At 37.6% G+C, this 27,469-nt stretch overlaps 1 protein-coding gene across 5 annotated transcripts; it reads right to left on the reverse strand.

The window, feature by feature from the left end:
• Positions 1-234: 234 nt before the first annotated feature.
• Positions 235-26,711, reverse strand: SANBR (SANT and BTB domain regulator of CSR). 5 transcript variants are annotated; one of them, XM_075413550.1, is made up of 21 exons: positions 26,303-26,711; positions 22,431-22,596; positions 20,342-20,528; positions 16,956-17,049; positions 15,641-15,879; positions 14,691-14,749; positions 13,732-13,892; positions 12,751-12,837; positions 12,488-12,598; positions 10,723-10,846; positions 9,838-9,990; positions 9,450-9,595; positions 8,984-9,083; positions 7,818-7,850; positions 6,125-6,224; positions 5,018-5,109; positions 4,873-4,901; positions 4,702-4,775; positions 3,562-3,650; positions 3,110-3,201; positions 235-2,224 (listed from the first exon to the last, which is right to left on the reverse strand). In XM_075413550.1, the coding sequence occupies exons 2-21, from the start codon at positions 22,578-22,580 to the stop codon at positions 2,188-2,190; spliced, it is 2,157 nt and encodes a 718-aa protein (XP_075269665.1). In that variant the 5' UTR covers positions 22,581-22,596; positions 26,303-26,711; the 3' UTR covers positions 235-2,187. The 5 variants fall into 5 exon arrangements, with proteins under 5 accessions (XP_075269665.1, XP_075269664.1, XP_075269667.1 ...); XM_075413549.1 differs by having other exon boundaries at positions 5,018-5,112; positions 26,303-26,710; XM_075413552.1 differs by lacking the exon at positions 9,838-9,990.
• Between the last annotated feature and the right edge of the window lie 758 nt (positions 26,712-27,469).

A 27,469-nucleotide genomic window follows, 5' to 3' on the forward strand; every position in this document is an offset into this window, starting at 1 on the left:
GCTTCAAAACTCAACACAGATAAAAATATTTTTAAGTTCTCGTAGATTTGGAGTAGCTCTGCATTCAGCGATATCCTTGACAGATAAAAAGCCTGTACCATGATACTGCAATTTAACCACAAATACATATGCATGACTGAAACCATCAAACAACATTTATGCACACTTAGTTCTTACAAGTATCTATAAAAAACTCACACACTTCTTAAATCAGTAACATTTATTTCCATTAAACCAAGAAAAATTTTTAAAATTAATACAAGAAAAAAAATCAAGGTGGTTGGCAAGGGGAAAAAAGACAGACTGCACATCATATACGTTATTTTTATATGCTCAAAATCTTTTTGAATAAAACAATACTGGCACATAGAACTGGCACTTTATCACAGAGCAAAACCAGCACAGTTTTCCCTTCTGTTCCAGTCAGTACTTCTATGAACACTAAACACACATACATGCAGGCTGCAACTTTCATAGCAAAGTTTACCATGGGAATTTGGAACAATATTAGAAGTCACAAAATTCTGGCAAAACACTTATTCTACTGCATTTTCATACCTGGTGGATTTTATAATACTTCCTCTTTCAACAAACAACGATCAGTTTCCCTATGTTTACTATAAGTGCTTAAAACTGCATTACTACTTGCAAACAGGCCTGAGGTATTAATAAGGCCTTATTAATACGATACAGATTACAGCACTCCTGCAAAGTTACCATTCCTGCCTGAAATTAAAGCCATCGAAAAACACAGTTTTGCCTGTTGGTTTCACTGAACTTCAAAATTGCTATAGCACTGGACAAAACACACAATAAACAACATTCATTTTTAATTGTTTCAATAAAAATCTTCCACCTTGAAAGCAGCATTTTCAAGTATTGCTATCCTAGTCTTCTAATACCTACTGAAAATCCTCAAGAAACAAGACAAACAAAAACGCCTGACTGGACAAAAGTGTGCTATTAGACAGGGATGTCTCTCTCCTTACCCCACCCCAACCTCCCACCCAGGATCTTCCTGACTTCCGAAGTCACAATTTATTGTAGAGCCATGGCCTGGAATAAGCTTTCCCTGAGCATTCTTCCCACCTGTTTCAAAAAGTCAGAATATATTTACTTGAATTCAGACATTATTATTGCCATTATTGCCATTTCCTGTGCTAATATGCAACATACCTTTCAGGCAAGTTATTTCATTTTGGTAGCGCTGGATTTTTCATGTAGACAAACTTGTATTCTATTGCTCCAAACATAGAACTTGAAAGTGCATCTGACTTCTAAAGAGTATTATTCAGGCAGGTTTCAGAAAGTAACTAGACCCAAAAGATCTACATGCACAAATCTTCATGATTCATCTCAGTTGAAAGATGCAGAATTAACAGCATACATCTGCTCAGAAATTTAGTGGCACAGCATCATTAAGAGACAGAACTGCTTTACATCCTAAAGTCTGGATATTAGGAGGGAACAAAACACTGTATTGTGCAAGAGGAGTCAGCTATGGAATGGGAATGAGTATCAATTTCACATACATGTAAAGCAAGCGTTTCATGTGCAAGATGCAATATTGCATCACTGTGGCATTTATATAATCTCTGGAGGTCTAGTCTCTACCTGCTACCCACCTTTACACCAATAGGAGTTGTGTGATATACAGAAGGAAGCCTCAGAAATGCATTAAAATTTTTCTTAAACTAGTCTAAGTCACAGGGATTGTAACAGACTTTAAATGCAAATCCCCAGAGGACAGACCTAAAAATGTACCATTAAATACTACACAGTATAAATACTCTACGTGAATTGTGTTAATGCTGCTGACTGTACTCATAATTCAGTAGTCTTGCTTTTACCTTTTCAGTACTTCTAGCATACTAAAAGGAATATTTATGTCTGCTTCCATAAATAAAGTTATTCTAATAATTTAACTTTGAGATTTATAAAATATTGTCTATGTAACTTAATGCAATAGCCTAAAAAAGCAATTAAATTTGTATTTAAGAAATAGTATATTTACAATTAAAATACGTACAGACCTTATTGGATTTGGATTTATCACACAAAATAATTTACAAGGCTTAAAGTAATAAGTCACCGGAAACTTTCAGATACGTGCATTCTCTGTACGTCAGAGTGCAGTACAGTTTCAGGAAGCAGTAATGAATTCTGGCTAACATTTTTCACAAGTCCTTATGTTAGACGGCCTTGACCAAAACGGGATTTTGACCTGGATTAAGAACACATAAAACACACATGTACATTATTACTGCTAGAATTTTAAATTATAGTCCAGTCAGCTCTCTAGTACATTATTTGTTTGAAATTACTTTCATATTATAATGTCTTCTGAGAGAAGGAGAGGAAAAAATATCACGCTCAAAATCTATTCTTGAGAAAATTGCATTTCTGCCAGGATGCCTGTACCCACAAACTACGTATTCATACAAAGGTACACAGCTGAAAAACTGTGATTTCCAATATCTTCTTGTGAAATCACTACAGAAAGGTCACATGCATTTATTTGACAGAAATAAGACCTGTGAAAAATTCCTCTGACAACATATTTGAAGCTTCCAGCCCATCCCTTAAAAGTTGGTCAGAAACTCCATTACAAGCTTCAGCTCGAGATGCTCACCTGTTGCCCAGATTATGATCAGTTCTAGGCTCTACAACTGCACACAATGTGCCAGCTTCTCAGTTCATTTTTGTTTTATTCATTTAAGGCACAGAAGACCAACATGCAGTAATGTTGGGTTTTGGTGTGTAGGGTTTTTTGGTTTTGTTTTTGGAAGAAGGCTAAAGAATAGGCTAAAGAATCTTGGCTAATACTTTTCCAGTTATCCATAATTTCACATAAAAATATACTGGAGCAGCAGCCAACCTTCCAACAAAGAAGTTCCAAAGCAGTTCTTGCACCATGGGAACAAGAGTTTAATTCTTTTAGCTCTAGTTTAGTTTGACAAAGGAAGCTTTCACATCATATACAGTTAACCTGCCGGAAGGGGTGTTGATGCAAAAAAGCATATGAAAAAGAGGTATGTTTTTCTTTAAACGAAACCCACCCATCCCCAAAATCCATGTTCTGCCTTTTCCTTTTATTTTAGTATCTCACCTGGCATTCTTCTCAGCGTTGTTTTGTCGTGCACTGACCTGTGGTGAGGCCTTTATCTGAGCTTCAAGTCTAGAATAAATGCCTCCTGCATACTGAAATCCAGAAAAAAAAAAAAATCAAGTTTCGACATTATTCTAATTTAATCAGTGATGTTCATAAAAGTCACTAATATTCAGCAGAACCTATCGCACACTGTTTCATTATCACTATCCAGTACTGAAATCTTTTAAACCCATCCTATTTTCCATGCCCAGTTTTTAAATGCAGTGAACTTTAAATATTTTTTTAAAACTATTTTCCTCAAAAAATCATGCTTAGAACAAAATGGAAATTGATAAAATTCAGTTCTTTAGCTTTATTGAACAGATGATATTTTCATTTGTGGTACACACTTTTGTTACCAAGGCTCACTTCAATTCTGTAACACTACATTCTGACAGGACAAATCTTACTTCTTTGCTGTCTTTTGACTTGACTCGATCAAGGTCTCCCAGTCTCATTTTTATTAAGTGCCTTGTAATCTCAGACATTCTTCTCTGATCTGTCAGAAACAAGAAAGAATATTTAGAAGTGACATTTTCCTTGCCACTGAATACAAAAAAAGAATTAGATGCACACTTTAGTGGTACTCTGTTTGTAAAATCAGCTTTCTTTTCTGCTTATATAAAAATCTTTAACAACCCAGATCCTGGTTCTTGATGAGTAATGTAGCTTCAGCAGTGTTCTTGGAAGACACCAGAATCAGCCTCAGGCATTACACTGAGATCAAAATCTACAGGAATGGTTTTGAGGCAGAGGTTTTCAAACCAGCAAAAGTGCACATGAATCTCAGGAGAGATTAAAAAAGGTAGAACAAACTAATATAATTCTGAATATTTTTAGTCAGAAAGACTTGGAAAGAGAAGTGAATGTTTATCTCTGTTTATCTGTACAGACAACAAATGGAACAGGGATGCAGGAAAAATTATTTCCATACTTATAAGGTCATCAGATGACACTAACTATTTTTTCTGTAGGTTATGTGCTAACATTCCAAATAAAGAACACAAGCCACACTAATATACACTTATAATGCATTTTTTTTTCTTCTGCAAACTTTGAACTCCTTTCCAATATTTTCCAAGACAGTAGGCCCAATGCTGCCCATTTATTTTTCAATCTGTGTGCAAGACTACAGTGTACAGTTTTATATGGTGGGTTTTCTTTCCATTTTCCTACCGCAAACATTTTTTTCTCTCCTGTAGAATAGATGAGGTTGCTAATAAATGCCAATCAAATCCTAAAGTAACATTTTCAGAAAGAGTTCCTAGCTGTATGAATATTTTTGTACAGTTCGGAAGTCTGAAATTGCTGTGTGATTTGGATACAGCTGATTACTAATCATTAGCCTGGACAAAATCTGTTCTCTTTCAAATGAGGAGCGACTATTAAAAAAAAACACCTCAAAAAACATTGCTGTATCTGAGATTAAGTTCAACCTAAAGGTTTCTAAGTAGCTATATTTTAAGAAAATTAGCCATTTCTTATGTGAAATAATGATTTTACTTGCATAATATTAACTTTATGAAAGCTAAACTCATGCAAGAACAGACCATCTTCTCTTTGAGCATCTTGGTTGAATCTTAGTGACCTGGAGACATCCCATTTGTTCTGCTGCATACTCACACTGGTTAGAAAAGAAAGATGCACACAATGTCACCAGTAACAGTTTACAAAAAGGGCTATACTACAATGTGTTTTCAAGGAGTTTGAAAATTACTTACATGAATGGAGATGCATCTCGGGAACTTGACTATCAAAGAAAGAAAAACACATTAAGTATGTTTTAAGATCAAGTCCAAAACTTAAGAGTTAATTCCTCATTATTCAACCCAAACAGAGAGGCTGGTTTCACAGCTCTGATTTTACCTTGTCGGATGGCTTCTCCTTTTTCTGAACACTAGGTGAACAAACCACTTTCTTTGGGTGCTTGTAGGATTTCTTTAATTTCTCCTTTCTCCCTGCTAATTGAATAAATATCTACTCATACCATCACAGATACCTGGAATTTCTTAACTACACAGCTACAAAGCATTTTTTCCTTTATAAACAGAGTAAACGAACAGGCTGTTTTCCCTTTGTTAAGTGTTGCAGGCATGCTTAATACATACAGGTTACTCCAACTCTTTTCCATGAGAACTGTACAGCAACTCAAGTACATATTTAAAATGCAGAGTGGTTACACATAACTGCACAACTTTTCTGTTGTAAAATTAAAAGCAAGTGCACCTAAAAGCTACATCTTTGACTATATCAATTCAATCAACAAGCTCTGAGTGATATCAGACCAAACAAGCTTAAATCGAAGTACAAAAATTTTCACTCAACTTTCACTCCAATCCCCGTCAGTCAAGACAAAAAGAACAAAGAATTGTCTCTGTTCAAAAGACTCATTACAAGGATGGAAAGGAGAAGCCACTTTTTGGCTGTCTATGTTCCTAAACTCCTTATATTAAAAAAAAAAACAAAACACCCCACCCACAACCAACAATTAAAAATCCCACAACCAACAAAAATCCTTTTAGATCATTTAGAGTCTATCTTCAATACAGACACAATTCTAGCCATATTCACTAGTCATTCCACTATGAAATCAGAAGAATATTCTAAAAAAAAAAAAAAAAAAAGGCCTACAAAACCAGTCATGTAGCTACTGCCTTTTCTTCCAACATTTATCTACATGAAATTTCATAAAAGTAATTTGATAGTCTTTCCTGCAAAATACGTTCTTGTCAACCTTGAGGATATCTCAGATGTAAGTAGTTGCAGCTTTCCTCATTTGCCAGTGATTTTTGATGGCACTGTGCAATGAGTCAATTTGTATCTAAACACAGAAAAAACAGAACTAAAATTCAAGTAACATTATTTCTTATTTTAAAAATGGCTAATGTTTAAAATTTGCTTACAGAAGAATTAGGCTGCCTTGAATCCCTATCTCTAAATTCCAAGGAGGATGACTGTAGAGACTTGATGTACCTGGTTTCCTGCATACTTCTTCTTCGTCCCCCACTTCATCCTCAGTGACCTCTGAGCCAGTGGTATACTCCTCTTCTTCAGAAAACAATGACTGCTGTTTCTAACCAACAGGAGGAAAGTGCCAGATTATAAATGAGGCTTGATTCCTATTAAACAATACATTAAATCTGTCCTGAAGAAGTTGACTTAAAATGTAGCTCCATATCTTAGTGATGTAACTGTGTGCACAGTTAGGTTAGAGTAGGTGATTCTCAAATGTTGAGAAAGTAATTTGAAATCTTTGCTTAGAATGTTTTGATAAATATTTTTATTTATGTTTCTTCCAAGCGGTCAAACATTGTAACAGGCTGCCGAGAGAGGCTGTAGAATCTACATCTTCAGAGATACTCAAGATTTGACTGGATATTACCTTGAGCAAAGTGATAAAGCTTTGAAGATTAAACTAATTTCAAAGCCCTGCTTTAAGACTGGGAAGAAATACATATAAGATGACCACCACAGGTCCCTTCCAACCTATATTATTGTATGATTCAGTGTTTAGTATCCAATGTGTTGGTGGCTATATTATTTTCTTAATTAATAAGAAAATTTATGTTCTGGTAGCAAATGTCTGAGCTAGCCACATAATCACAGAATACAAGAAACTACATGGTTACTAACAGTTCTATTGAGGATTGCTGCATCTTGCAAACTCCCTGAAATTGCCAAGATGTTAATTCAGTACTTAAATATCACAAAGCATGCATATCGCAGTGCACTACAAATGCACACAGATTATGTACACCAGGGCTACCTGCATTGTTAATTTATTGCAAGTTGGTCTGGAATATCCGTTTGGCTTTTTTGTGAACTCACTAATATCTATTGTTTTTTCTGCCCTTCTATCTCTTCTATGTCCTAATAAACTGCTGGCTCCAATACTGCGATAGATGGGGTCACAGCAAATAGTTCCTAACTGATCAGCACAGGATGATGAAAATATTAAGGAACATGATGTTTACATTGTCTGAATATGCACAAATATATCTTTTGAAGTCAGTGAAAATGAGTGCCTAGTAATCCATGAGAAATGGTGAAGCCAAACATGGACTGCAAGTTCAAAAAGTTTGCAGCAAGAACAGTCTTGCTGTAGGACACTAGGAACATCAGACTGCGCACAAATCCTCAATAGTGACAGAGGTAAACTGCTGCTCTCAAGCATTTACATACAAAAATAGAAGATTGTGTGACATCCTATGCTGCTGGAAGAGTGACTCCCCATCCTCTGCATTTGACTAGGCCCTCAACCCCAATAAAAGCTTTTGGCAATGAAGCAGCAGCATAAAGAAGAGAAGAAGCATCTCGGACAAGCTATCAAAGAGACAAACATTGACAAACTCTGATTTTGATGATTTACATTTCTGTCAGCCTAATGAACTATTAAGAACTGACACATGCATTGCTGGTGTATTGTTTGTTGTCATTTATTAGAACATTTACAAAGGATTTTTTAATGTTTATTCAAGCCGAAGTAGTACTTTACACATACTTTATACTTTCGTGAAAAATTGTCGCTAATACTGCAACCTCCAAATTAAAGCAAAAGAAAATACATTTTCCACCAAATTAATCAGAAAATAAGAAAAAAAATCAAAGCTATCTGCCAGTGCAAAAGAGCAAATATTTAAAGTTATGAACAAAATATCTTACTAACCAGCTGTAAAGTCCAGTTCTTCAGAGAAAGAAACTATAGTCACAAGAAGAGAAAGGCATATAAGTTAAAGAACTAATGATAATTAGATGAAAAAAAGACTGAAATTCTAAAAATCGGAATAGTATGTTATAGTACAGCAACCTACACTGGTAACTCCTAGAAGGCCTACTCTCATCTTCAACTAGAAATTTTGGTGGAACAACTAAGTGTGCAAACATGCTGTGAACTACTAATCAATTAAATGCAGTGAATGCACAATCATGTTTTAATTTGACTAACCTTAGCACTACAAATATTTACAGATTATTTTAATCAAAAAGGAGTCCAGGACAGGGGGGCAGTTATGTACCAGATTGTTACGAAGTTTAAACTTCATATCCTCCCACATTTGTTGCAGGAGAGCTTCTGACAGTGTTTGAATTTCTCACGGAATCAGCAGCATCACGCTACCATGAAGACCATTGAGTTACCAGAAGTTCCACAATGGGTGCAGAACTTCAAAAATTGATCTTTGTGTGAAAGCTCTCTTTAAACCAGAGATAGTATTATAAACAGTCTCCTTAAACTTGGCTTAGAAAGTATCTCTGTTGACTCGACATACACATAGTAACATACAAACATCATAGTTTGGGAAAGTAAAACGTTCCATATCTTGGGGGAAAAAAACAAAACAGAAAAAAAAAACCCACCCAAAACCACCAAAACCCAAACCACCCCCACAAAACAAAACACAACCCCAAAACCACAACCCAAGCTACTGTTCTTCATTTATGGGCTTCCAAAAGTAATATGGACATACCCAGATACATCAGCAGACAAAACAAAGGCAGCAATTATTTAAATATTTGACACGTGATGTATTTTAAACTATCCTTAAATATCATCAGTTTAAGAATAAGGTGGAAAGCACAAACATATGGGGAATTGCCTCTGATATACAGAAGTATTTCTGGCAGATATAGTAAAAGTTTTGCCTTTTCACCAACCAGATATTTTGTACCTATGCTAGCCTATGCTATCCTGCAATGCTCAGCAATACACTTCTTCCTCCAACAACATATGTTTTTTGTTTTTATTGAAAGTTGTCTAATGACTTCTTCAAAGTACCCTTCTAAGAATCTTCATTATCAGAAAGATGAGGGGAAAAAGCATTAGCAGTCACTCACAGCATTGATTTCTCCAGTTTTGGGACCCCACGGCATATTTTGTTCTACAAGCACATCACATTCAATGCCTTTTTCATCACAGAGCCCAATACCAGAATCACTTAAAGAGAAAGATGTGAAAATAAATTTTTCTATTTCATAACTTTAGCATCAGTCTCTCTTTAGTCATCATGTACCAAGAGAATACAGACCTCCAAGTCAGCCACATAATACTTTGATAACAATCCATTAAAATATAGATAGGAGTGAATGCTTATCGGGATTGAATGACAATACCAGCTTGAAATATAAAAGGAAAAAGTACTTGTTTTTCTCTTCCCAATTTCCAACTAAACAACAGAAAAAAGTTACCTTTAAAAACATTTATGTCACCCATTTTAAAATGGGAGAGAAATCAAATGTAATGTGCACATGTGTGAAGTGTTGAAGACAAAGTTATTTCAGTAACACATTACAATGTTCTTACCTATTCTCACCCTTAGTGAAAGACACAACAATAACGTCTCTATGATGGAGCACATCATTCAGTATTTTAGTAGTCTGAGATGGCAAAGCATCCCCATCTTCATATCCTGAAGGCAAATCAACCATGTGATCCCTCACTTTGCAGCCCTGCGACACATATACACACAAGATCAAATACTTGAGTTAATAGGAAGAATCAATTTCAGTAAACACAATAAAAAATGTTCAACTTTTGTGTCCCAAGGTCCTAGCCTGCCTTGGGACACCGCAACAATTTACAATTCTTGTTTTGGAAAAGATTTGGAAAAGATCTGTTTTTGTAACACGCTGTCATACCCCTCCTCCCGCCATGTGTTAGGCTTTTTAAAAGTGAGCTAGTATTGAAGTACCTTTGGGAGGGTCATAGGATCAAATCGAAGTACTTTTTGATTACAACAGGGATATACTCCTGTTGCAGTTGAGCCCAGAGCGCTTGCCACACCTGGATAAAGAACTGGCTGCGAATGGTACTGGCAATGGGACAATTCAGTACACAGAAAAGACTACATCAGAATAAGAAGAGAGATAATGAGAGGTGAGATTACCAATAGAAGTCAAAATTTTGCACTATAAAGAACATATACCAAGCTTTATTTGCATATGTTTTCCAAACTGCTTTAATCCCTGCCTCACCCCCTATCCCGGTTTCAGTTGGGATAGAGTTAATTTTCTTCGCAATAGCTGCTGTGTTTTGGATTTAGTATGAAAAGAATGTTGATAATACACTGATGGTTTTAGATTTTGCTAAGAAATCAAGGACTTTTCTCAGTTTCCCATGTTCAGCTAATGAGCAGGTGTGCAGGAGCTGGGAGGGAGCACACCCAGACAGCTAACCCAGGCTGGCCAATGGAAATACTCCACACCATAGACGTCATGCTCAGTATATAAATGGGGTTAGCTGGGGGGCAGGAATCCTTGAGTTCTGCTATCGCTGCTTGGGGACAGGCTGTGCCATCGGTTGCTGGACAGTGAGAAAAATTGCACTGTGTATCTCTTGCTTTGTATATTCTTTATTATTATTACTATTCCTTCCTTCGTTGTCTTATTAAACTATCTTAACCCACGAATTTTACTTTTTGTCCATTCTCCTCCTCCCCTCACTGAGGGGGGAGTAGTAGGGAGTGAGTGGCTGTCTGGTGCTTCGCTGCTGGCTGGGGTTAAACCATGACACTCCCCAAAAGTCACCCACAACAAGCCATCTACAGACAAACAATTGAAAGTTAAAATATACTAACTTGGTTACATCTTGAGCAGGTCAACCAATTGACAGTCCCCCAAAGACGCCAATAAACATCCCGCCAAGATTTCAGTTCCTCATGAAGGCCAGTTAAGTACTCATGGACTTCCCAAGTTTTGTCTCTGAAAGACCAACAGGTTAGGTTGCATACAGAATCGTAACTCTGCTTCGATCCTGCTACCAGAAACGTGAGGTGGAGTACTGCCATTCTATTTTATTTATTTTAAAAGCTAACATAACATGTTTCTATGTATCTGCAACACAACAACAATTATTCAGTTAAGAATGAAAGTTTGAAAATATAAGACCATGTCTTTTTGATGAATCTGAGACTTCTAGTTTTAAAAATAGAGCCTTTGCTCCTTCTTAGTGATGATACAAGACTCTTCAAAATTCAAAAGAGAATATGCAACCTGCACTGGTGCGTGCTACCTTCAGAAAGAGCAGATTACTGTTTTTCCACAATTTTAAGCCCTGGCCTGAACCATTTTTCTTACATATATACACACATGTCTAACCTAGACTAAGCGAGGCGTACTTCCCACAGGAAGTTACTTGTAGGCACCACCAGAAGACCAATAAATATAAATCTATTTTTAAATCATTAAAGATAGGCTTGTATTAGCTCGTAAGTCTGAATTCATTAGTGGTCAGCATCACTTTGCCTAAGGAATGGTAAATGGATTCTGTGTAGAAAAGCAGTCACAAGTACCATAAGGCCAATAATTAGAACCTAAATAATCCTCTGAGCAACTTTTAAAATCCTGTACACTTATATGCTAGGAATTGCATAGCAACTACATACAGTCGGCTTCAGTGAAGTAATACAATTAATGAATTTTACAGGACTAATCACTAATGATCCTAATAGGCCAGGACAGGGTCGCAAGATTCCGTTCTGTTTAGACTGTTAGGCAAAACTTGATCCACACCTCGGAACTACTTATACGAGGTAACACTAAATACCTGTTACCCTGGGAGCTGATGCTGAACTGTCTTTTGGTTGTTCTGAACTGAACTGATGCGAAAGGTCTCCTGTTACTAATTTCCCATCATCTTCCTTAAAGGGGACATGTGGGGAGGGACTGAACTGCAGCTGATCAGGCACTAATCTTCATTAAGAAGAGAATCCAGCTGTTCACAAACATGGATCAGAGACAGAACTGAATTAAATATTTGTGCCAAATTTATAAGGCCTACATACAGAATAGGTCCTGGAAGCTCCTCTGACGAATATGTTAGAACAGAAAAACAAATGGCAAAGTCTATTTATAGCAGCCTTTAAGCAGGCTGAGTATTTTGATTCGACAGTATAAAGCCAGTCTAGAAAATAATCTTTAGCATTTCTCTACTGGCAGAGGTGGATCTATCACTCCATAACAAACCTTGCAGAAATGCAGTTTTTAATTTAATTTGTCATCAACTACACATATCTTAAAACCCTCTGATGAAAGAATTAGCTGAGTATTTTCTATTTAAGACAGTACAACCCAAAATAGCCCTCCCAGTAATTGTGGCTGTAGTTTTTTCAATTTCCATTCCGCAGCAGCATTGCTGAGTGAATTTCAGAAGTACATCCTCATAATAGATCCTCTTTTTCTTCTTGGTAATATAAGAAGTTGAGATGATTCATACTGCTCTTCACATATCTATGACTTGGTTTTGTAATGCGAGTATCTGGTAATTCCTAAACATGTAGTATTTTGTAAAATCACCAAAATCATATAGCTGAAGGAATGTTTTTAAATATATATATTAACTACCTTATATGAACATAGACAATATTTCCATGTTGATCTATGTTGATTTTTCCTGGTACACAAGGAATTCTTCTTTCAGTGTCTTTAGTTAGCAGCTTTTTACATAAACAACACCTAGATTTAAAGAAAAAAGAAAAAGAAAAAGAAAGAAAGAAAAAAGGGAAAAAAAAAAGGAAAAAATTAAAAAGAAAGTACTGGAGTAAGAGCAGGACTTTGACATACAGGGACTGTCCTTGCAACGGAAGCAGTAATATAAAAAGACATACCTGTATAATGTTGCTGCATTTCCTCGAGAATCTGGATTTAGGTACTCTGGATCAAACAGTCTCTCAATCTTCTTGCAGAAAAGTTTACTATTAATGACAGCAACACAGCTTACCCATTAGCAAAAACTGAAAATTGTTTTATGTACAGTGAGACTAATAACAATATTCTCATGATATGCAAAGTCACCATATTTCTTTCAGAATCTAGCTTTTAATGTGATTTTCCTTTAAAATAATCTGTTTGGATAACTGGTTCCTGACCTGGTCATCTCTTATTTTTACAAAGATGTGAGGAAAGAGATTCCTTATGTTATGCTCTTTGTTTGACAATATAAACTGCCAGGTTCTACCTTGACTAAAAGACCTTTTACTAATGAATACTTCTGTGAAATTACACTTTCATTCTAGAAGTTATGTCTTCATCCCTACTGATTAAAATACTTTCTTACTGTCACCTTGCTTGTCTGTCAGTCTGCCCTCCAATAATTGGCCTTTATCTTGATACTGATTAAGCTAGAGTCCTTATGTATGAAACAGTATTCCACCACAATTATTCAGCCTTCCGGCCATCCTAAATTCTATGTCCATATATCAGAGTTCACAGGATGCTGAAGCCAAACCCTTCTCTACGAATTAGGAGCATGTCATCCCATAAAAGGTTCCTTACCCTAATCCTGGCTCTCATGTGAGAATTCACGAATAATTTTTCCATGTCACACCCCTAGCGTGGCCTTTCCTTTTGCTCATTTCCTATAAAAAGCCATTCCCTCTTGCTCAATAATTGTAATACAAAATTCTGAAGTCACTTCATGATATTCTGTGTTAAAGATACACTATAGGAGACCATAAATTGTGTGTGTGTGTATATGTGTATATATATATATATATATAACTTCAAACCCCACAGTGTCTTAGCTGTTCTGAAAAATGATTCAAAAGCCCGACAGCACTTCAGTAGTGTATTACAGGACAAAACGTTACCTCTTAAATTTGTCCTTTTTGTCCTTCAGCTCTTCCACTTCATTGTGCGTGAAGAGATCAGCAATGTATGTGACAAGATTAGCATTGATACAATTCATGTTACATGGTGTGGCTACAATCGCATTCATATTTTTGTGACAATAATTAATACATTTTTCTACCTAGGAAAAATAGAAACATTAGAAATAGCTTTATCTAGAATTCCTTAACGTTATCTCAAAAGATGTACTAATTACTTAAAGATTTTTATTGCTTAAAGTGTGGGGTTTTGGAAAACTATTTCAGTTCAAGTTAAAAAACAAGTCTCAGATTTGTCCAAAAGAGACTCTGAATTAACATGACTGAATAAGTTTGTGTTCTCCTCCAAAAGGTTTCTACAGACCAAAAAACAACTCCACTAATGCTTCATCTTCAAGAAGTGGTACCTTCCAATTGCTTGTAAAGAGAACCACAGCACACATAACATAATATTGCCTGGATCTCAACTTTACGTTTACTGTGTATTTAAGTGTGGGTCACCCTAACGACAGAGCATTTGACAAACATTTTAACAAACAAGTCAGTAGATATTACTTATACAGAGATGGAGAAATAGATTCTACATTGCAGAAGTGTCATTCTCGTAAAAAGGATATAAAACTAAGGTATTCATTGGTTTAATAATTTTTTTTTTTTATTAAAACCTATCAGAAGTCAAATACTGATGTTACTCTAGGTCAGCCACCAGAACGCAAATCCAAGATCCCACTATCACATTTAGAAATAACTTACTCTAAGTTTTCTTGCATTGAGATTCTGGAAATATTAGACTATAGCTCTGAGTGAGAAAGGTGGTAAAAATCTCAAAATGTTCTCATTGCATCATCTGTTTAACAGCCAAAGCATAACAAACAAGCTATTAGATACCTGGTAATCAACTGTGCCCTTATGGTAGAGAATCTTTCTTTTTTAATACTTACTAATGAATCCATCTTCAAAAACTCAGAAGAAATAAGAATTGATATGACATTTGATGGTTCTAAAAGGCAACCAAAAAAAGATTTTTTTGTTACATGAATTCTTCTCATAATTTCATATCACATCCTTGCCTCTGCATAGTTAGTATCTAAGTATTATTTTACCAGTTAACCTGTCATTGCATCTTCCAATATGTAGAGCATTTTCCATCTTAAGAGACAAAGTTTTGGTTTATTATTTAGGTGGCCAGAGTACAAACTATAGCAAACTGAAATTCATAGAAACCGGAAAAGGTGGCTTCATACGGATACAATGACTAAGCAATTACACAACAAGATTAACTTCCTTCTGTAGTCATCATATCCAGCTAGGCTTTTACTTAACATAACCTTTGCACTGCAAGTTATAGCTCTATTCTCTCGGTTTCTTTATATTTAAGAAAAAAATAATAGCAAAGGCTCACAAAAAAATTAAAAACCTGCCTCAAATTCATAAAGGCAAAACTTCTTTTCTTCATTGTTTCAGACTGCATTGAAATTTTAGAAAATATTGCAATTGTACCAATGGGAAGCAGAGGGGAAACAAAACAAAACCACACAACCATCAGTGTTTTAAAACTATCACTCTGTTCTTGTTCAGAAGAGGTCTGAAGAATCTGAATTAGAAACACCAGATCCCAAAATATACCAGACCTTGAAAAAGGTCTTGAAAAAGCAGTGAAAATTGCTTCAGCTATCAGAATGTTTCCTCAAAACTGTCAGTGTTGACAAATCAGAGACATCTGTTACAATGACCAGAGGATATCTGTTGCAACACTTTTCCAACAATGACAAGCTTCAGTGCAACAATCAAAAACAAAGAGACTGGGGCTGAACTGTATCAAAACCACTGATGGTACATTTGTACAGAACATAATGAACCTACAATAAATGATCTAGACACTTTCTTTTACCTAAAGTGGGCATTTCATTAGCTTCAGAATCTTTATTGTTCCTTTTAACGTATCTTATCAACCAGTCAAAGATGTGAACGTCACAGTGCACCGAAATGTCCACCTCTTCCCAGCGCTGGGCATCCACTGACAGATACTCAGCAAAGTATTTCATTTCTGAAACCAAAAGGTCTCGAGGACACACAAAATCTTCTTTCAGGTTTTTTGCTTCATCGCACACATGGATCACCATATTCAGCCTCAAAAAGAAAACAAGCCACAAACCAAACTGAGACCATAAGCCAATCAGAACACCAAAGCCCATCAACAAAGACCTCATCTCCAAATCTGGATCATACATTGCAACACTGATGTCACTAACAGGTTTTTATTAACAGAAGGAAAACAAATAGCAGTTATTAACTCTTAGTACAAACTATTAGCACAACGGAGACTACTGTCAGATAGCATTGTCAGGTGAAGAACACAAATGCATATCCTCTGACACATAATCAGTGCAATTTAAATGTTAAGGGACTGGAGAAAAAAAATTTCTAGCCCCAGTCCCCCATTTTGCCTCCAGTTTGTTATGGGATACTACCTGAATTACATAGAGAACTTACTTGTACTCTCTTTTTAATTTTCTGGAAAAAATAGGTGGATATATATGCCTAAGTTATGGAGGCATCAAAGACAGTAGCAGCATACAATATCACTTTTCATCTGTGGAAATTAAAATTGTTTTATTGTATATTAAAATGTCTGTTTCTTAGGAAAAGGTCAAAGCTGGAATCAGTAAATGCTGTCTCTACAGAAAGATGGTTACCATTAGGTTTCAGACATACACATTATTCTACGTATACTTATATAGCATGGAAAACAGGAATGTGATAGTATGAAGAACAGCGACATGCACAGCTATTTGAATCCATAGTAAAATTTTTCATTTCCACTTTTCATTCACGGCTTTCTTTTCCTGCTTTTACATAGGACAAATCTATGCTCACAGAACTTTTTTTTTTTCATTAAAATGTTATTGAGCATTAATCTTGCTTCATTCCTTTTTAAAATCAGGTTATGTTTCCCATTCTCACCACAGCAGTGATCAATCACTCAGAGAAACACTATGGAAAGATTTATAAATAAGCTATCCCTATTATTCTCAAACCAACCCCTAGTATTTCTGTAGCAATGTAAGTTTTCAAAATTTCTTACAACATTTATTAGGATGTTCCCAGCTGTTTTCTTTGTGATAGTAGAAAAGTAAGAGCAATTTAGACACCTTTCTGTCAGTTCTATAATCTCTTACATAACAAACACACAAATATCTTCTTACCCCTGGCTTTCGTCAGTGCTTTCTCCACCTTTATGCACAGGACCTTTCTCAGATTCTGAAGAACAATCCCTTGTGGAGATTGTGCTGGGTGTTCCTTAAATGTAAGGGAAAAAGGCTGCATTAGGACAAAAATGCCAGAGCTTTTGCTCTTCAGCATCTTGGAAACGCAACTGAAGTACAGCTCTCATGGTGGAGCAATGTTACACAACTAGCAACAAATCTGTGCTACCATCAGGGGTAGGTAATCCAAATTCCAGCTCTGAATGCCATGCACTGGAAACTCAGACCAGCAGCATTGCTGGGTTGCCCAGACACTTGGCTGCAAATCCAGATTGGTCCTGTCTCAATATGGAGCAGTAAGATTCCCGCAAAGTCTTCAGCATTTGCTTCTGGCAATGCAATCCATTTAGCTCCCCTTGTCTGCCTTGTGGAATGTGGGTCTTTAGACCCTGTCACATCAAAACTTCTGATTTCAGGAAACTTTGCCGCCAGGATATAACAATTTAAGACTAACTCTGCTTCTTATCCGTAATTTGTTAGCTCTGGAAATAAGTTGCTTCCAAACAGAAGCGCATAAGCGTCTGACGATGTTTTTGCTAAGTTGCTCAAACACATGGCTTAAAGCAGCAGATTATATAAAATAACGATCAAAGAAAGCAGGCCATTAAATTTGTCTAATCCTAGAACTACATCATCCAGCTTATTCCAGGAATAAGGAACAGGTGCGGTTTAGTTCAAATAGGTTATCTTCACAAATGCACTACAAGCAGTGAAACCTAAACACAAAATCCAGTGAACTCCAGAAGGTCTAGTCACCAAATCCAATGATCTCTGGATGAAGGGTTAAGACAACCCCAGCATTCAGGCACTGAATAACTTTTCTGACTGTGATGAATGGATCTCTGCAATCTGAAACTTCAATAACCTTGCTTATAAATCAGAAAAATTATTAACTCTAAAATAATGGAAGGGCACGTCTGTCGTCCACTGATGAAAACCCATAATGTCATGATTTTCCATGATTTCTCCCTAATGTCAGATTTCTAGGAATATAGTTCCAGAAGCATCTTCTCTTCTTGTGTAATGTAAGAGGCTGTACTCTTCTGAAAAAGACTAAGATAGACCTCTTCATCTTATGACTAAATAACTACAGCAAATTGACACCAGAAATTATCTGGAAGCTCTATACAGTTCAGAACACAGTAGTTATGCCCATCAGAAATCAAAGTTATCACACCAGAGACAGAAGAAACAAAACTTTCTGCAAAGATACAGCCAAAGGCCTTGCACATTTAAACCTTAGTAAAGTCATAATAGAGGAAACACAGATAATAAAAGGGGAAGATTTACTAGATAGACCCTAGTAAAACCTTGGAAGGGGCTCGGTCAGCAACCCATGCTAGCATTAAAACAGACAAGGTGGAAGTCCTAAATTTTGAATGCAATGCAAGGTATTTTAAAAGAAGGGCCTGTGGAAAAAAAATGACATTCAAGAGTTCTGTCTGCAAATATTAAGTAGTTTATTTTGAACACACAGAACTTATTTATTAAAGAAAAGAAAATAATGCTGACAAAAATATGCAACAAAGCCAAATTAACAGGGATGTCTGAACTTCACCATACATTTCTTCTTATCTTTATTTTCCTTGCCCCCAAAGCTTATAGTTTGACTTCTGAAAGTTAGTAATAAATACTTTGGTTGAAAGGCTATCCTATACGCTTGTTTACTGCCATAATATGCATTCAGAGGGAGTTAACAGCAGTTTGCCTTAAATTAGCAAGTAATAAATGAGCTTTTATAACTCGGCCAAAATCAGATACCCAGCTCAAAATGAATTTGGTCTGATTGTTTTTTCTTGCTGTTACTCATAACTACAAATAAATCCAAAGAAGTCCAAAACTCTTGATCCTAACAATAAGCAGATGTGAATAAATCCACTAGGAAGTAATTAATTAAACAAAAAAACATTTACAAAATAGGCTTTTCTCAAATCCCCAGTGCTGAAATATACAAGTACCTCACAAATATTAAGAAGGTGAGTTCACTACAAGCCTCTGAGAAAAAGATTAATTATCCTAATTTCGTATCAACAAATTACATATAAACAGGGAAAAATGATTTATCCAAAGTCGCAAAGAAAACAGAGAAAAATCTTAGACTGGGATCTTGTAGTAGGAAACATTAGGGCACTTAACTGCTTTAATACTTATTACATGTATTACATTGTTAAAAAATAAAACATGCACTAATTGTCTAAAGAGTTCTATAAGCAGAGTTAGCTGCCTACTGGGAAGCTACTAATCTTATAAGTAGCCACCTGTGGGTGCAAGAAGCATTTACTCCACATCTTGCATGTAACAAGTACATAACTGAAAGCATTTTTAGTCTAGATACCCTATAGTTTTCACAATCAATATTCATATACAGTTTTCAAATATCATCTCATGATTAGTTATTAAAAACATTATGTTTGTTCTCCAGCAAAGGCCAAACAGTTGTTTTTTCTTCTACAACGAGAACAGTGACCAGAAAGCTGCAGCGCTGTGAAGGACATCATAACAGAGAACATTTTGTTTAAACACTTCACTGTCTTCTTAATTTTTAACACAGAAATTGTTTACTCATTATTGAAGCAAATTTCTCATGCAACACATTTACCACATACTACAAGGCACTGAAAACATCTCTACAATGAAACCCAGAGATTAACTATCAGACAGTTAATTACAACTTCTTACAGGAGAAGTGCTTAAGGGGATGTTAACAAAATAGCACTGTGATTGAAACGCAACTGTTAGGACTGGTCCTCTTCTGCCAAATTATTACTGGGACACATAATTGACTAAGACATTATATGTCATTGCAAGATTGTCTTGCATCAAAAAGTAGCTAAACTACGATCCAACTCCTATGTAGCCATCTTGCCACCAAGCAGCGTGTCAAACAGGGCCTTTTTTTGCTAGGAGAGAACTGAACTCAAGGGATCACCTTCTCGGCTTTCTGCAGCTTTTCTACACAAAACTTTCTAGTTATTTTAATAATACGGTTTAATGCGATTGCAAATGGCTCTAAGTTTAATGGTACAATGCTGGGGACACAAAACAGGAGGGTAATTCCTCTCCCCATCACAAATCCTAAACAGATGGTATAGCATAAGAATTTATGCCTTTCGGAAGGACAAACTATTAAAAATACCTAACCAAACATTGATTCTTAATCTGAAGTAACTGAAAGTGACTTCATGAATGCATTATATTTATACTTAACTTTCTTTTTGAAAGATGAACAAGTACTATTCCTGAGTGGATTTACCACTCCGGACAGAAAAGCATGCACATACTGATGATAATCAAAGCCAATATATTTCAGAATGACTAAAACATACCAGTTATAGTAATGGAATCCTGCCCAACAGCAGGGTCCTGAAACTCTGTCCGTATATCAAGCAAGGAGGATTTGATGTATGTAGCTAAAGCCTCCATGGGACTCCCACCAGCGCCGATCAGGGGATTATACTGGTTGTCAACAGGTGAACTTCCACTGCTTTTTAGTTCATCAAACCTTTTTGCACACTGTCACAAGATTAAATGATAGGACAATGAAGCAGTAGCTTTCAGTACATTTTTAATAACTATAATGTGAGATGAACGTTGTATTTCATATCTTTTGCATGTGAATAGTTACAGATAGTAAACTTACAATGCTTCCTATTTAGTTAGTGGTATCAAGAAAGTAGGTAAATATACAGTAAAATAAGTAAAATTTACCATAATTAAATATTCTAACAGAAAGAGAAAACAAAAAGATAGAATTTGTTTTAACCTTTATTTCGTTAAATCCTGTGATTTTAAGCCCGATCTTCAAAAGGGAAAGTAATGGGGAGAGTTTAAATTCTCATTTTGTAACTAGTTCTTTTGCCATAAATATTGCCAAATATTATTAAAATTAGCTATAGTAATTGGTTTCATAATTATTATTCTTTTACTTTATGACTTCCATTCTGATTTGGGCAAAAGGGACTGGTGATTTCCACTGTAGTTTTATTAACTTTCCATCCTTTGTTTTGATGAACTAGAAGGTCTATTTCGTAAATTTGTACTGATACAGTGACAATTATGGGTTTGGTTCAGCAGAATCCTACACACAGAGGTCATTTACACACACAAGTAAATCTACTTAATTCTACAGGTGATCCTCTTGTGATACTTCATCAGGCTCTACTCAAGCACCTGTTTTATTTATTTTGGATTGAGCTAACTGACATTGCTGCGCGCCACCCTGGCCCTTTGGGAGAGGTGCACACAGTGACATCCTCCTGATACTAACGCAGTGTCTCAAATTTGTAACAATGCCAGTCTACCCTATACAACAGATGTAAAGGCACAAATATACATCTACTTAACTGCCTTAAACAGGGACTCCACATATTTAAGACACATTGTTTTTTAACACAGAGTAATCAGACATGTACTAATCAAGCATATTATCTTAACTGACATGAAGATAGAGCTCACTGATACTTTTATCATTTTTTTTTAAATTTTCTTATTGTGCATGGTACTGTCTGGAAATTGAAAGGTAAACAGTAGAGGACCCCCCCTTTGCCAAGCACTTGAAAGGCAGTAACATTCTACACAAGCTTCTACTCCCAATCATTCACTTTTAATGTTCTAAATACAAGGTTACAGTGATGCCCAATAGGAATGCTATAAATGTGAGCTGACACATTTGATTAAGTTTGCAAGAAAATAAAGACTGTTGGCTTGGTGTTTTCCAGTTTTGCTGAATCACAAGGGCAACAGACATTTTCCTCTTCCAGCTTACTTCCCCTCAGAACTGAAAAATTCAAAATTATTATCAAAACAAAGTAAGCATTTCACCAGGAAATTCAGCAATCCAGCAAGATTAAGTAGATGGAGGTACTAGGTTCTTCCAACTCTATTCCAACCAAAGAAAAAAAACTCCACATCTTGTAGAATCAAGCAAGAGGCAACTGCACTCTTAACTACCTAATGGAGATCTGTAACTCATACTTCCTTAGAAATGTAACGACAACCACAGAAAGTTATCAGGTTTGCTAGTAAGTATACTACAATCTATGTGAGGACAGTGGGTACTGCCACCCTTTCCATGAAACTATTAGCTATGTAATTTGAAATACATTAGCACAAGTACTTTTTTTTTTATTCCACTTTTTAATTTTTACTTTCCAGTAATTTTTGTTCTTATTCTATATCAGTTCTCATGAAATACAACGTAGAATGTATTTCTTAATTTCAATGTTCAGGTTTTGTAGAAACAAAAGTATACTTCTTCAATCTACTGCTCATTTAACATTTTTGATTCTTTAGGTATAAATTAGTTTGGAAAAAAAAAAAATCCCTTAACTTCGATCTCCCTCCCTCCTCCAAAGATGTCGTCTTCTTCATAAAGCGCTGCTTAAAGTATACAAATTCTTTTACTAGTTAACTCACCTCTTTGGACGTATATCCTGGAACTAGCCTTGCCACACTGTCCCAGTTGATAGGCTGAGGAACACCAATTATGGAACACAGGATGATATCCAAAACCATTTGATTGTTGTCATACGGAAAGTTATTGTTTTCTGAAAATCCACGACTCATCTTTAGCTACTTAAGCCTAGAAGCGAAAAATTTATTAGCAAGTCTCACTGCACAGTTTGCTAAGCTTGATCTATGTTAACTGCAGCACTCTGTAAATTACTATGGGAAATGTTTACTACAGCATACAGTCAAGTACTGATGCTGTATTTGACAAATCTTATGTATTTGTATCTGCATCCTCAAAATCCTGGGGGGAGAAGCAGGTGTGCAAAACACACCAAAACCAACTCAACAGCAGCAACTACCCACTATTCCTTTGAGTTGTCTGTTTCCAGGAGGGATTCACACCACTGAGTCCTCCAATACAAAAAAAAAAAAAAAAAGGCTTCCCACAATCTCAAAATAAACAGCCTAAACTACAGCAGGACATTTTCACTTCAATTTACTTACGTTCAAGTACACTTGTCTGTTTCCCCAAACTCTCTACTGACGCCGTGAAAAGCTGGAATTGAAGACTCAATAGTCGGCAGACTATTAAGCAGGTATTCTTTATTGTGGCGCCGGGCACACGGGGGATCTCTCCTCCAAACGTGTGCACCGAAGAGACACAGTTACTAGGTATTTATGCTATGTTAACATACATATTAATTACATTTCCAAGAAATGTTTATCATAGTAATGGCTTTTCCGAGAATTCATTAATATATGGTAATGTCCGTCACACATGTTTGTTTGGCGTCTCTCGGCGGGGGTCTTCAGATTATCCTGCAGCCTCCTTATCTCTGTAGTTTGCATACCTGTTCTCCCAAGGCCCAGGCGCCTAAAGGGATTATTCAGGAGTCCCTTGTCTTGCAACCGTCCCAATTATTCACAAAGAACCAAGACTTGTTTCTGACCACCTGAAGTGATAACATCCCCTACATGTTACATTTGTTACATTTACAGTTATCACTACCGCTCAGCTTTGGTCTCCTCTTGCTCTGCCTATTTGTGTTGCACACCTGACTTCCATTATATATGAGCCAAGCCAGGGCACCTAGCTAAGGGCAATCAAGAACACTTTGGAGCCAGGAAACCCTGAAGACCTGACTTTTGAGTTCTCCTAGAGCACTCGTAACTCCTGATTAGCTGGCATTGTCAGGGCCAAAACCCCTTGATCCTTCAGATTCAAACTAAAGACCAGAACAAAGCACGTAAGGACAGCAGTGAAGACTAAAAATGCAGTTCTCCTAATCTGAAAAAAAAAAAAGTGTTATATTTAGGGTTTTTTTTTCTTTTTTCCAAATGAATTTATGGGTAGCACCAGGGAACACAATAAAAGTTCAGAGTGCTGTTTTACAATATTCTGGGAGAAAAAGGCAGACGCTAATTAAGACTTTCATATTCAAGTAATTCAAAGAGTTTAGTGAGGACTTGTATTTGGAAAGTGCTTGGGACCTTTTCCAAAGTACCTTAAAGGGATCACATAAATAACAGAACCTAAAAGTCGCATACAGAATTTTGACTTACAAAGCAAAGATTACAGAGAATTTCAGGGAAAATACACTTAGATGACAGGAGATGTAACTGATCACTTGTTACTAAAAGTATACTACATGGAAATGTTGCTTTTTGCATCACCCTCTTTCCATGCGACTAAAAGAAAAGATGCTTAAAATATACAAAATAACATTGGTTTTGTTTCTGACCCTACAAGCTATTCCAGCACCTTTTTTTGGTTGGTTTTGTTGGTAGAAACAGAAATCACAATAGCAGGTAATGGTATGCTTTCATCCTCTCAAAAGAGCAGCTGAATGAAACCACTAGAAAGAAAAAACCCAGAACCCACCAAGACAATTCTTAGGTATCATATATTAATGAGATATTAAAAAAAAAAAAGCCACAAACACAGCACAGAAGACAAGTCCAATAGGAAAAGCCACAGCATTTTAGAAATTCTACCTACATGAAATCTATTGCAAAGTGTGCCAAATAACAAGTTTCAAAGGACAAAGATCCTTCCCAGACAATATGAGCCCAAACTTTCCAACTAAGACAGATGCCACTATGAGGTAATCAGTCCCTGCAGTCATTGACTCTTTAGCCCTCATCCTAATAGTACTATAAGGTCGTGTCACTGTGGTAATTCTATGCTGAAGACTTTGCAGTACCAGTGCACAGACACATGTCAGTATCAGTTACGTTTAAGCCACGGAGTACCTACCATATCTGCTGCTACGAAAAGAAATAACCGGGCCAGAACAGGTCAGCACCAGTGGCAAGCCTGAGCGATTATAAAACAGGAACACACCTTCCTGTGCTAGCTTGTACGCATGTAGCAGATGGTTCAAAAATATGTTTTAATGACATAAGTAAATGGAGTATTAGAATCTTCTGGTCTTGAGCCATAAAATACGTTTAATAAAAGTAAAATTATTAGCAATGCCAATATTCCATTAACCACCACCTTAAGGACTAGTTCTACAGTATGATCATACTGCATAATCAAAGAAAGAAAGAAAGAAAAACAGCTATTTTGCAATAGTTAGAGGGTATAATTTAGAGGAAAACATTTTGAGTACTTTGCTGGTGACAAGGTTACACACACATCAGCACAGCGGACCATGAAAGGATGACAGGTACTCTAGAATGTAATGACACATTCAGAACGGATTAAACCTTTGTCTCTGAAACATTTTTTTTACCCACTTATTCTGTACATTAAAATACAGATTTATATATGCTTATTACTGCAAAGATAAATGAAGGAGCATATTTAATTACAAGCATACAGAAGTTAAGTCTTTTTATTTCTATTCTGGAAAGTGCATGGACTCCTCTTTGTGGCTTTACATGTGACATTTAACACTTAACTTTGTGTCCGTTAGGAAATCCTGTCAGAAGTACAGTTAAAGACACACACAAAATTCTGTCTCATGCAAGAATGACGCACTCCATAAGAAGAGCAACATAAAGCCTGTAATAAATCATATTGTTAAGAGAGAGAAGGCAACTTCTACGGATTCTCTCCAATTTGTTACTGCAAGTAAAGGTAAAGCTCAAGTTAACCCTTTTCTCTACTACGGAAATTGGAGAAAAAAGTTTCAGAACTGTTTAATTCTGATCAAGTAATTTGGTATACACAATATAGAAAGATCCATGACAACGCAAACTTTTATTAATACTTGGAATTCTAAATTAAGTGGTGCAAAAGATTCCCAACACCTTCTTATTTCATGAAACTGATTACTTAAATAGTTAATACATGATGCAGGAATTGGTTTACATTATGGAAACACACCACTTCATTTAAGAGTGATTTTTTACATTTAAAGCAAAGAATCAATTTAAAAATTTAGAATTACTATCCCCTTACACGTGTATAACCTGCAGGAAGGTAAAGATGGTGAGATGGGCATGAGGTTTCAAGCAGAATCCTTACATGCAACAAAGGGATGGTGCAGAATGATGGGGGGGGGAGAAATAACGGCAACTTTGATCGTAGTTTGCCCACACACTAGTCAAAAATCAAAATAAGGTATTTAAATTTAAAAACCAAACCAAACAAACAAAAACCCCACGGGTCCCAGTTTTCGGACAAGACCCTACAACTGTAGCCAGCCTCCTCACGCAACACCGCGCTGGCGGGACCCGCCATCCGCCGCGGGGACCTCCGCCAGCCACCCCGACCCCTCGGACGGGGAAGCCCTCCGCAGCTGCCAGGCACCACCTCCCCGCTCAGAGCCGCCGGAGAGCGGAGGGGCTCCCGGCAGGGCGGGAGGCTGCGCCGCGACAGGGGTTACCTGGCGGGCTCTCGGGCGAGGAGGGGTCGGCGGCTGCGGGCAAAGCGGTGCGGCGCGGCGGGACGGCCAAGGGCTCCTCCTCCGGGCGCAACGGCCGCCGGGCAGGCAGCAGGACGGCGGCGCCGCCGGTCCCCTGAGACGAGCACCGCCCCGGGCGCAGCTCGGCACGACCGCTCCCGCTGAAGACCTCGGCAGAGCCACCCTGGGGCTCCCCAGCGCGGCGGCACCCGCGGGCCAGCCCCGGCTCCACCTGCTGGGCCCGAAGCCCGGACGACGGGCGCCCTCACACACCGGCGCAGCCCGGCCCCACTCTCCCGGGTAGGTGGAGCGCACAGGCGCGGAGCGCCGCGAATGGGGCGGCAGCCGCCAATCGGCGCCCGGCGGGATGATGGGACCCCACCCCCCCGCCGGGCACAGCCAATGGGATGGCCGGGAGGGGACAAGGGGGTCCGCGGCCGCGCGGGAGCCCCAGCGCGCCGTGCTGCGGCGGCGGCCGCGCCTTGTCGCAGTGCAGCGGAGCCACCCTCCACTTCGCATCCGTTAGCCTAGCAACACACCGCCCCGGGCGAGTGGGCGAGGCCGGCCCTCCCCGCCCCCGCGTGGCGCAGTGGTGACGCTAGACTGGGTCCCCGCCTCGTCACGAACTAGTGACGCAGCGCGGACACCGCCCGCGCTTCGGTCCCGAGTGATGGGGGCGGGGGTAGAGGGAATGGTTACATTACACGCGTGGCGTCAGGGCTCCCGCTCAACACCACACATGACGTTACGCAAACCTCTCCCTAGCGCAGTGTGACGTCACACCGAGCCTTCCCTCCTATCCAGCCCCGTGCGGGATTTTTGAGCGGCAGGTCAGCGCTCCACAGGAATAACTCCGACGCCATTTTTTTCAGTAAAAATCCGTGACAGTAAAATACCAGTTAAAAACGCCTAAATGGTCATGTGAAGGAAAAAACGGGCAGTCCTAACATGTAGAGTTGCTATCACCGGTCAAATAATGTGTCAGGTATGCAAATTAGTCTCACGATCTAAGCACACCAAATTAATTATGCAAGAATTTCTGTTAAAACACTCCAGTATGAAGACTGCACTGCACCGACAAAAAGATGCTGACCAAAGACCAGCAGCCTTAGTTTAAGCTGTTCTGAGGTTTTCACGGCCACAAAATCC

This window comes from Opisthocomus hoazin, chromosome 2 (assembly GCF_030867145.1).
Source record: "Opisthocomus hoazin isolate bOpiHoa1 chromosome 2, bOpiHoa1.hap1, whole genome shotgun sequence".
Taxonomy (NCBI): domain Eukaryota; kingdom Metazoa; phylum Chordata; class Aves; order Opisthocomiformes; family Opisthocomidae; genus Opisthocomus; species Opisthocomus hoazin.

Bases quoted from the DNA above. Each gene is read 5' to 3' on its own strand.
- SANBR (XM_075413549.1), bottom strand. From the start codon at position 22,580: ATGAGTCGTGGATTTTCAGAAAACAATAACTTTCCGTATGACAACAAT. The intron at 12,838-13,731 runs GTAACGTTTTGT...TGTCATTAATAG, and splicing joins AAAAAGGACAAATTTAAGAG to TAAACTTTTCTGCAAGAAGA. The intron at 6,225-7,817 runs GTTAGTAAGATA...CCTGTTGGTTAG, and splicing joins AGAACTGGACTTTACAGCTG to AAACAGCAGTCATTGTTTTC.